Source organism: Myxocyprinus asiaticus, chromosome 38 (assembly GCF_019703515.2).
Source record: "Myxocyprinus asiaticus isolate MX2 ecotype Aquarium Trade chromosome 38, UBuf_Myxa_2, whole genome shotgun sequence".
Taxonomy (NCBI): domain Eukaryota; kingdom Metazoa; phylum Chordata; class Actinopteri; order Cypriniformes; family Catostomidae; genus Myxocyprinus; species Myxocyprinus asiaticus.
In genome coordinates, this window is record NC_059381.1 from 42,135,600 (window position 1) to 42,147,747 (window position 12,148).

At 38.5% G+C, this 12,148-nt stretch overlaps 1 protein-coding gene across 3 annotated transcripts in view; it reads right to left on the reverse strand.

The window, feature by feature from the left end:
* LOC127429122 (la-related protein 1-like) overlaps positions 1–12,148 on the reverse strand; it is a 53,568-nt gene that overhangs the window by 28,910 nt on the left and 12,510 nt on the right. For 2 of the 3 annotated variants that reach the window (XM_051677942.1, XM_051677941.1), the window contains exons 3-5: positions 11,974–12,039; positions 8,954–9,098; positions 7,772–7,906 (exon numbers count right to left, since the gene is read on the reverse strand). In XM_051677942.1, coding sequence (XP_051533902.1) covers positions 7,772–7,906; positions 8,954–9,098; positions 11,974–12,039 — 346 coding nt within the window. Of the gene's footprint in view, positions 1–7,771; positions 7,907–8,872; positions 8,896–8,953; positions 9,099–11,973; positions 12,040–12,148 lie in introns of those variants that run through there. The other variant, XM_051677943.1, reaches the window with a different exon arrangement.

Below are 12,148 nucleotides of genomic sequence, written 5' to 3' on the forward strand. Positions count from 1 at the left end.
TCCAGCCGGGCACCATCCAGTGGCCCAAACAGGGCATTAAGTATTTGGGCATTTTATTCCCAGCAAATGTGTGCGATTTAGTTAAGAGTTCATTTTGACCCTTTAATAAAAAGGTTTTCGAACGATGTGGGCAGGTGGGCTTCATTACATTTATCTATGATTGGGAAGGTTAATGTTATTAAAATGAATTGGATTCCAAAATGTAACTACCTGTTACAATCTCTCCCTGTAGATGTCCCCCTCTCTTATTTCAAGCAATTTGATAGCATAGCGAAGTCCTTCAATTGGAATGGTAAGCATCCTAGATTACATCTTAATAAGTTACATAGGCCGATTGACAAAGGTGGGCTAGGCCTACCCAAGATTTTGTTTTATTATTATGCATTCGGTCTCAGACATTTGGCTCATTGGTTGCTTCCACCTGAGAGAGCCCCTCACTGGTTTTGTATTGAACAGGAAGTTCTTGCCCCATTTCGCCATTGCAAAGCTTATCAAACTAATCGGAAAAGTTACACCCCGTTACCTCTTAAATTTGCATTCAATATGGACGAAAGTGTCCAGAGTGTTTAATTCAGACATTTAAATAAATGTTCCCTCGAGCATATGGCTGAACCCCAAATTATGTATTAATAAGTCCTCTTTCTGCTGGTCAGAGTGGATTGTGAAGGAGGTTAATACACTCGTGACCTATACGAGAGTGGAGTGTTGAGATCCTTTGAAAATTTGGTCCAACATATTGGGATTCCCAGATCTCAGTTCTTCAGGTATTTACAGCTGTGCCACCTGCTATGTACTATTTTTGGGAGCAGCATACACCCCCTAAAGCAGCAGATACTCTGGGAGTGGTGATTACTGCCTTTGGAAAAGGTCATGAGGCATCAGTGTATTACTCATTGCTAATTCAGAGTCTGGGGGACGGCGCTTCAACTTCTATCAAGAGATTATGGGAGAAACATTTAAACTTTGTATTGGAGGAGGGAGAGTGGGCTAGGATTCTTATGCCAATCAGAAGATGGACACATTTTGGCTGAAGGTTCAGAGATTTATGTGTGATGTATTGGGCACTCAAATTTCATTTAGCCCCAGACTCTGTATTTTAGGAGATGGGGTGTTCATCAATATAGGAGATAAACACATAAAAAAATTGGGTTGATCAGCAGACAAATTGTTTTAAGGGGATGGAAGTCAGCTGGAGCGCCCTCATTTCAAGAATGGTGTATGTAGATGGGGAGGGTGGTGGCTTTCGAGGAAGCGTCATATAGCTGGGAGTTGGAATTAATTGGATGGGAAATGGAGCAGCTATTTGGCGTTTTTGGAGGGCTCTCGGGGAGGGGCAGTGGAGAGAGTAGTTTAGTTTTAAATCTGTGATTATTATTTTTTATTTTTTGTGTTTATAATCATTTGTGACCACAGGGATGTTGAGGGTCAGGGTGGGGTAATAGTGGGGTTAAATGTTGATTCTGTGTGTATATATGTTTTGATTTTCTTTATAATTAACATATTTTATTGATTCCTACAGTAAATAAAGAAAAGCAAAACATGTATACACAGAATCTTCTAAATTACATTTACTCAAAAGCCACCACCCTCCCCATCTCCGTGCGCCATTTCTGAAATGGGGGTGCCCCAGCCGACCTCCATCCCTTAAAATAATTTGCCTGGCGATCATTACACTGGTCAGAACCCAATTTTTTTATTTGTTTATACCTCACATCGATGACCACCCCATCGCCCAAAACACAATGTCTGGGCAAAACGAAATCTGAGTGCCAAACACGTCACAAACAAAAAACTCTGAACCTTCAACCAAAATTCCTTGATCTCAACACACCACTAAAAAACAAGGGCCGTGTCTCCATTCTCCGATTGGCATCGCCAGCAGGTGGGTGTGTCTTTAAGACCAAGCCTATACAATCTAGAGGGGGTCCAACAGAATCTATGTAAAATCTTGAATTGCATAAGGCGCACCCTTGAATCTCTAGATGCAGTCTTGACGGTATTTTTTAGAATCCTAGCCTACACTCCCTCCTCCAATACCAAGTTTAAATCTTTCACCCATAATCTCTTGATAGAAGTTAAAGCTCCGTCCCCCATACTCTGAATTAGCAGGGAGTAATACACTGCTGCCTCATGACCTTTTCCAAAAGCAGTAATCACCACTTCCAGAGTATCTGCTGCTTTAGGGGTGTGTATGCTACTCCCAAAAATAGTACAGAGCAGGTGGTGCAGCTGTAAATACCTATAAAACTGAGATCTGGGAATCCCAAACTGTTGAACTGAATTTCCAAAAGATCGCAACACTCCACTCTCATATTAGGTCACCAAGTGTATTAACCTCCCTCACAATCCACTCTGACCAGCAGAAAGGGGACTTATTAATACGTAATTTGGGGTTCAGCCATATGCTTGAGGCAACATTTAAATAAATGTCCGAATTAAACACTCTGGACACTTTTGTCCATACCGTGTGCTAATGCAAGATAATGCAAGATAATGGGGTGTAACTTAACTTCTCCAGTTAGTTTCATAGAAAGGCTTTGCAATGGCGAATAAGGGCATGAACTTCCTGTTCAATACAGAACCAGGGAGGGGCTCTCTCAGGTGGAAGCGACAAATGAGAAATGTCTGAGGCCTTGGGTAAGCTTGGGTAAGCCTAGCCAACCTTTGTCAATCGGCCTATGTAACTTAATGAAATGTAATCTGGGACGCTTACTATTCCAAATGAAGGACTTCGCTATGCCATCAAATTGCTTGAAATAAGAGAGGGGGACATCTACAGGGAGAGATTGTAGCAGGTAGTTGAATTTTGGAATACAATTCATTTTAATAACATTAACCTTCCCAGTCATAGACAAATGTGATGAAGCCCACTTGCCCACATTGCTCGAAAATCTTTTTAATAAGGGGTCAAGTGAATGTTCAGTGAGTCAGGCCCACTCGCAACAAGATGACTTACTCACTCCATTGACTTTATGAAGGACAATGTTGCTGGGGGAATGTGAATGTTTTACGGCCATCCTTAGCATCTATTCTCAATTTGGCCAGGAATATCAGTGCAAAAGCGACCTTCCATTGATGTAAGAGTTTCTTGCATTCCTTGAATCGATCACATTTCTCTCGTTGAATTCGCAAAGTCTGGAAACAAGAAAATGCTGTGATTCTTCCAAAAAAGCCTTCCTTTACTCCTCGCCTCACGTAACACAAGATCTTTATCAGATGATCTCAGAAATTTGGCCAGAATTGATCGGGGCCTGTCTCTTTATTAGCATTAGCAACTAATTCCCTCTCCGATGACTCCAGATAATTGATCTGTTTCTCGACATCCGCCACTCTTGTAACCATCTCAGTGAATTTTGTCTCCATGGCAGTGATCGATCGACATATTACAACAAGCTCCTCCAAGTCAGCAATGACCTTTGTCAGCACTGTCGACACTTTCATCAATTGTCAGCGAATTTCCTTCACCTCACCGGCTAAATCAACTCCCGTCTTGCGGCCTGCTACTCGGGGGCTTTAGCTTGAGCAAGTAAGTGTCTTTTAATGTATTCAGAGCACAAGGATTTTGAATTCTTTGACATATTGTCTTCCTAGAACAGTTAAGAATCAGGGTGTATCGAATCTCACCGGTTTATGACACAAGTATTAAAACTAGCAAAGTGCGCAGAGCTCGCCATAACACGTCGGAACCTCGCATGGTGCCACGCGACCCCCCGTTTTGCTTTTCTCTGTTATCTATATAAATCAATAAAAAAAAAAAATTAAAAAAAAATTATTCAACTGTTAATCTCATGAAATTTTTTATTAAATGTTACTCATATTTTGCCTGAATTATGATCATTGTCCACTGGTGTGACTGTCTGGGGTAACATTTCTTAAAGAGATAGTTCACCCAAAAATTACTCACCCTCATGCCATCCCAGATGTGTATGATTTTCAGCAGAACACAAAGATTTGTATAAGAATATCTCAGCTCTGTAGGTCCATACAAAGCAAGTAAAAGGGCAACCAACATTTTTAAGCTCCAAAAAGCACATAAAGCCATCATGTAAGTAATCTATCAGACTCCAGTGGTTTAATCCTTCTTCTGAAGAGATCCAGTTGGTTTTGGGTGATAAACAGACCAAAATATAACTCCATTTTCACAGTACATCTTGTAATTGCAGTCTCCTTGGCGATCATAATTTCAAACTTGATTAAAATTCCTATAGTGCCATCTAGCGCTCTGCACGAGTCAATCACTAGGAAGTGTAATCTATCTTGAAATCATGATTGTGTCTAGACTGCAGTGATGTACAGTGAAAAGGGAGTTAAATTTTGTTCTAGCCCAAAACCAACTGGATCACTTCAGAAGACATGGATTAAACCACTGGAGTTGTATGAATTACTTTTAATACTGACTTGATCTTTTGAGCTTTTGGAGTTCTAGTCACCATTCACTTGCATTGTATGGACCTACTAGGGCTGCTTGATTATGGCAAAAATCATAATCACGATTTTTTGGTCAATACTGAGATCACGATTATTTAACACAATTACTCGTTGACTTTGGAAACATCATGCATTTATTGAACTTATTATTTATTTTTCTCCCCAATTTAGAATGCCCAATTCCCAATGCGCTCTAAGTCCTCGTGGTGGCGTAGTGACTCGTCTCAATCCGGGTGGCAGAGGACTTTTCTCAGTTGCCTCCATGTCTGAGAACGTCAATCTGCGCATCTTATCACGTGGCTTGTTGAGCGCGTTACCGCTCATGCTATTCTCCGCGGCATCCACGCACAACTCACCACGTGCCCCACCGAGAGCGAGAGCAACACATTATAGTGACCATGAGGAGGTTACCCCGTGTGACTCTACCCTCCCTAGCAACCGGGTCAATCTGGTTGCTTAGGAGACCTGGCTGGAGTCACTCAGAATAAAAATAATAGAACAAAAAAAATACAAATTAACAAAATTCTGTGCTTTTTTTAACAGCTTTAAAAGCTTTTAACAGCAGTAAGCTATCAAGTATTCAAGTAAAACATTCAGAATTAAATGCAACATAAAACTACTACTGGTCTTCATTGTATGATTATAATACAATAATATTTTTTAAAGCTACTAAAGTTACTCAGATAAGAGCAGTGAGTGTTTTTCTCATTTTCTTGTTTTGGATGTTTGATTATTATTAATGACATACTAGACAGCAGCAGGTCTATTAGCTTACATTTATACTTACAAGTCTGACATTTTAATAAAAATCCACTTTTTTCTCCGCTGTTTACATTCAATTTAGACATCACTCTCTGTGTTTAAATGAATAACTCACCAAGACGGGCATTTTGGTGGAATTTTGAAATCTATTTGACCATTCAGGTGTGCATTAACGGGAGCATTTTCAGAACACATGTGCACGTTCAGCACGCACACATACGCCGCCTGTCAATCAAACAGGGCGCAGCCGTTACTAGATCGCTAGTGAATTATAAAATTACGTGCTCTGGATTACTTTCAACAGCAGAATAAAAATATTAACTTTTTAATAAGTGACACAGGCCAAGGCCATCACAAATATAGGTGGTTATTTTTTCGTTATTGATGTTTTAATCAGTCTGATTGTCCAGTCGGGCAAGTAAAATTTACTTTCACTTGCCCCTTCAAAAATCCACTTGTCCCGGACAAGCGTTAATGTCGAGCCCTGATTAAATATTGTATTCAACATTCTCTGATAACAATTTTTACTTCTGCAGTATAGCTCCTAAAGAAAATGTGTGTAGAATTTTGGAAAACAAGCAAGCACGTATTTTGTTCCAGCGTATAATGGGCTAAGACTACACTTGCTCACCTTTATGTTCACTTCGATCCATATTTAACTCACAAAAAACAAACTTTCTCTTCTTAATAGAGCTGCGTATCACCGATTTTCATCATCTACACACAGTGAACGTGACACATATATTATGATTCACTACGTTATAATCTTGCTGCAGCAAATGCATGCAGGTGCCGAGCGTCCCCCGTGTCAGAGTACGTATCAGCTGGGAGAAGATTCAATCACTTCCCCGGTCACTTCACGCAACTCATAGATGCAGCGCTGACCGCACAGAGAAATACCAGTTTCTGAGTTAATTTTCATAACCCGCTTCCTTATTTGAACTTTAATAAAGGATGCTTTAAAGATATAACGCCAGGGTGTTTCATTGTGAAACTGAATGCTGCACAATACTCGTATCTCGACAATCTTTTTTTCATAATCGTTGCAAGCCAAAATCGTTACTGAAAATAAAATGATTAATCACCCAGCCCTAGGACCTACAGAGCTGAAATATTCTTCTAAAAATCTTCATTTGTATTTGGCAGAAGTCTGTTAGTCTGAACAAATCTGGGATCGCATGAGGGTGAGTAAGTGATGAGAATTTTCATTTTTGGGTGAACTTATCCTAACCCTCTCCACTATAATTTTTTGGAACCCAATAATAAATTATTACTAAAAAAATATTATGGAAAAATATATGTAATATTCTACTTCTACTACTATGAATAATAATAATAATTATTATTATTATAAAACAGTAGCATATTTATGTAATATTTTATGTACATATTTAATGATGTACTAATCTACACTTGCTTTGCGGAATTGCTATGCAGTCCGGTTAAACCCTTGAGCCTTTATTTTGGTGGAGCTTTTATTTTGACAAAACATTAAGACCGTTTGTTTGTAGTTGTTCACAATAGCCATTTACATAACAGGAATATTCCAATCACGTAAACATGCTTGATCATTTATTAATAAATTCAGTCAGTCACTGACTTGTATTTGCATCAATAAAAATAAGTCAGCGCACACTGGTACACCAGAGCATCAGCACAAAAAAAAAAGGTTTGTACGCATGCTTGTCAGCTGACGTACACATAACATTGTCACGTCAGTTTTTGCCTTCATGACTCCTCATTTGTTTCTACTTTTGACATATGGAATTTAGGATCAAACCTGATTGTACATACCTTTTATAAATGAGGCCCCTGGAGTGTAACCCCAGTGTCCGGGCCAAATGTGCCCATTGGCCTCTATCCATCATGGATTCCTAATAATCCCCAATTTATAAACTGGCTACATCACTGTACTCTCCACTGATAGCGTGTGTAGTGGGCGTTCTAGCGCACTATGGCTGCAGTCGCATCATTCCGATGGATCTTGCACACTGGTGGTTGAGATTCCCCCACTATGTATGTAAAGCACTTCCAGTGTCTAGAAAAGCGCTACATAAATTTAAGGGATTATTATTATCATCTGTTATCAGCAAGTTAAAATCATAGTGAAATTCTCTGCCACCAGAAGTCCGTGGGGCAAAATGTACAGATCTCACGGATTCGCTTTGACGTTGTATTTCATTGTGTTAAGGTGAATGCGACCGTGCCTTAAACGCTGATGGCTTAGTTAAGTAAGAGCACACCTCTCCTCAACAAGACACAGATTTGAGGCATCTATGTAGCACAAATGCAGCAGAACTAATGGGAGCACAAATCAGTATTGAGCAAGAGCTGACATAGCAAACACCACCAAAACGTAAATAATTATTTGACATTTTTACCTTTGATATTTAACTTTACATTTCTGACTTCACATCCATACACAATTTGAAAAAAGTAAAAAGTAAACATGTCACAGCGACGTAACTGGCAACTAAAGTTGTCAAGTGTTCAGCGGCACCTGAGGACCTGATCTGATGTGCATAGTTTGAAAACCATTCGATGAAAGCAAAAAATACATCAGTAAATAATTGTGAAATACCTCTCAAGTCATTCCTGCTGTTGGGGGGGATTCTATGGCCATCATATTGACGCGTGTTATTCCTGGACGCAGAGCGCTCACGAGGACCCTCCGACTTCACCTCAATCATGAGAGGAACCCACCTGTGCTTATTCCCTAAAACACACACCTCAATGAGTTTTATATGAATGTTTACTTCATACCACTTTAGAATACATTGTAAAAATATGTTTGTAAATGTATAAAATAACACTGCAATTCTCAAACATTTTCTTGTTTTTTAGCACGAACAATTGAAATAACTAGGGCTGCACAATATATCAAAACCATATTGGCTGGTATTTAGGTTAATAAATCATTAGACAATGGATGTTAACCTCTTCGCACGTGCAATCATACCGGTGTGCTCTGCATTTCGCGGGACTGAAGCGGTTGTCATAATGAAACAGCTGCTCAAACATCACAATATCTTTATTTTCTAATGTTGCAAAAATTCAAGTAATCAGAGAATAAGAGTTGTTGTTTTGATGCAGCGATGAAGAATGTATAAACTAGTTAGTTCACTTGAACTGTTTTGCATTCTGTTAGTCACTCATTCTCACCACTTCTGGGGCAACAAGTTGAAGGGCTAGTTTTGTTTTAGAGCCATATTTGCTATGACAAACTCATAATTCCATGCAGCGTTGCAATGTAAACAACATGGTGCCGCACAAACCGGTAATTGCGTTCGCAATCGCATCTATTAGCTTATATATCGTAATCAGTCATTGTAAACATCTTAAAATCAAATTATACGTTTGATAATATACAATCCGTCTCCCAGTACATCCACTGTGAAGCATAAGGTAACACGTATTAGATCAGTCAGTACTGTAAAAACTCATGGGCGAAGAGGTTAATCAACCAAAATTGTTCGTGTCATTTTCTGTCTATTCAAAATAATTGAAAACATTATCATAGATGTTATCAAAGTATAGGCATTATAGAGGCCACTCTGCTCTCTAAATATCAACCCACATCTGTTGCTTTAAATCTCTATTTTTTTTGACAATGTAGTATAGCTTTTATTATAACAGCAATCAGCCATTTCTCTGAAATTGCCTATAGCATGAAAATAATTACTGGCTTATTGGAATTGATCAGAATTTCATTATCTGTGCATCCCAAGAAACAACACACAATCCGTGTGAAGACTCTTTCCACCTCTCTTCTTCTGTCCGTTCCTCTGGCTGTCTTCATCCGGGCTCTTCTCTTCTCCAGACTCGTCTGATTTAGATTTCAGGTTTTCTTTACTCTCTTCATTCTCTCTCCTTCCTTTAGACTCTCGTTTGATTGTTGACTTCACCACCTGAGGTGTCATTCGTATGACATTAAATAACAGCAGCAATAAGGACTTTTTACACATTTAACAATCACTGGGCTGGGTGATGCAATCCATTTAGCAATGGCATTATTTTTAAGTACTGTTGTAACTTATTCAGAAGCACAATATTTACAACAAACAAAACTGTTAATCTTGTTGCTCTCTAAAAGAAACAATTCTTTGACTAATCCTCCATCATACTTTGCAATAAACATCAAGTCATGTTCTGTAAAGAGCTACAAAATGATTCTTCCCAAATTTCTGCTTTTATGTTTTGAAAAAAAAAAAAAACGTTTTTTGTTGAAAACCGCTGTCAGTGTGAACACCCTTTAATCTAGAGTGCAGCCACAGTATTACTGCATGTGAACTAGGTGTTTAATAAGAGTCAAGACAATGACCAAAGGATAATAGTTATGTTGTTGAGGTCAGTTTATGTCTAGGGATGGACCTTTTGTAATTTTATTTTACATATAAAAAAACAAGTCATTGATTACTTGAACTTTAAAATAAAAGTTAGTAAACAAAAGGTCATGTCACACTTACAGTGGTTTAAAAATAAGATAACTTCAACCTTTAAACCAGTTTTTCATATGGAAAAAATGAGAACTATGCATGAACGATGCACGAAAATAAAAAACACACTCACACAAAGAAACATACATTCCAAATCTTCTGAAGCGATAAATGTACTTTAAATGGCAGAATTTTCATTTTTGTGTGATCTGTTTCTTTAACAACATCATGTATCCACTGCACCACCCAATGGATTAAGTTGTAACGGCAAGATTTGCTATGCACTGAATATATGGATCACTCTCTGAATGTTTTTACTATGAGTGTCATGAAACGTTATTTTGTGGGCATGTGAGGAGTTGCATTTACAGCGGTCTAGAGTTGTTAGGACAATAATCTAGTCACTTTGCAGGACCTTTCAGATGATGAAAATTTTTTGATTTATAATCCAGAAAATATGGAAACTACTTGCTTGACTAACACAATGTGAGTGTTGATTTATAGTATAGAAGCTGGACTTTACAGTGTATGTAGCCAATAACTCTTAACAGCTATTTTTTTTATTTGCTGAAAAATTAGAAGTGTTCGGTTTTCATATCGTATGAAATATTATTTACTTCAGGCTACAACGGAGGTTTGGCGCAGAAGTATAAACTGGCCTAATGACCAAGAGTTAGCTAGTCTTGAAGATGTTTGTTGTTGTTTCATTTGGATGCGTCTCGAGAGTCCCAGTCATTGAGCTGCAAGGATGGAGAAGTTTCAGGACAAGAGAACCAATCATATGAAGAGGGGCAGAAGATGACTGCAGAAGCATATCTGGAGACGCACGGTTCTGAAGGACTTGAGAAGGCCTGAGTGATCTTGTACGGATGAAGATTTTTGGAGTAGGGATGTGCGAGACTAGTCAACGAAACGGTTCTGATGCTGCTAGTGGACACTGGAATTACTAGTCGGTTAATATTTCCCCCTATTAAACTGATAATAATTTTTACACATTTACATTTGGCTTTATATTTTTACAGAGGCTGCGCTTAAATTACTGTCATATTAATGTTGTATATTTTAAATAGAATGAATAATACAAACATTAATTCAAAGAGAGGATATCAAGGAGCAGACACCAAGTTTCATTTCACCTCATGCTGCGCGTGCTTCTTCCCTCTCTCACTCACGGCGCGCGCAGGAAAATGTCCTCTCGCTAGACAAGCAAACTCAGCAAAGTAGTTATGAAATCACTTCGGTGATGCGGGAATCGGCTTTCCAAATGTTTGAAAGTCCCTAAGGATGTTTTCACATTGAATCTTCTTTACATCTGTGCATGCTGGGATGTTATTTTTCTGCTGTGCAGGCTATTTCAAGCGCAGGATAGATGCCTCAGGTGAGTCAAGTCCCGTCTTTCACCGGACCATGTCGACGTGTTAATTTTACTCATCAAAAAATTATGCTTTTGAGTAAGTAGCCTAGAAATGAACTGTTTTAGACTAGGTATGCCATTTTTTTAATCTGCTGATTAAGAAGGCTATTTTCAATTATTTGCCAACTGCTTAACGGGTTAAACTATCTTTTATTCTGTGTGCACGTCATGTATAGAATACATTAGGTTAATTGTATGCTACATCAAAGGCCTATATTTTCTATCCTATAGCTACTTATTTTTTTTTTTTACATCATAACTATTTTTGGTTAACGTTCTTTACGAACAGCTGTCATATTGGATCAGTGGTTAATGTACGACTGCACATCCTGAAATACGCGCAACTTTTCAGTGCATATTTTTATCTTATAGATTTGGCTTAGTCTACCTGTTAATTATGTTCAACAATGTCCTGACTGTTTTACTATGTTAAGTAACTTTTACGTGGTGAATTCCATTTAGAACAGGCAGGGTTGCTCTACTGGTCCTGCACTATTCATTCAATTGTTTTCAATAAATATGCCTGTTAAATATTTGCTAACGTTGATTCAGTGAATGCGTGTCATGTTCTATATTTAATGTACAATGATCAGAATGCAAGGTGAGCACGTCGCAGATAAATGCACTTTTCAGTGGAATTTAGCATCAGATTTGGAATAGATTAAGTATTTTAAATAGGTCATATAAACACTTTTGTTTTTTTGTGGTTTTCTGAAGGTTGGTTTCTTTTTAGACTAGTTGACTTCAAAGTTTTCATTTAAACGTCAGTGAAATTAGTTGTTCCACACATCCCTACTTTGGAGGTCCCGGCACTGAACCCTAAGGAACCCCAGTGGTGAGAGGGCCTTTACAGAGCCCAACAAAGGTGTACTTGAATTTAGACAGGAAATAATTTTCAGGCAGCGAAGCTTTGAAGATCGGACTTTCCCTTACCTGAACTTCTTTTGTAGCAATCTCTCCTGGTGTCGGCCAATTGTTAGCATCTCCGAAGTCCCCAACCTTCAAAACCAGTTGAAATGTTATCCTACCAATGGCTTTTCTCCAAAAATTATGTCACTAGTCTGCTAATAAGAATGACGCAGTAACACAGCTCAAATGAGAGGAACAT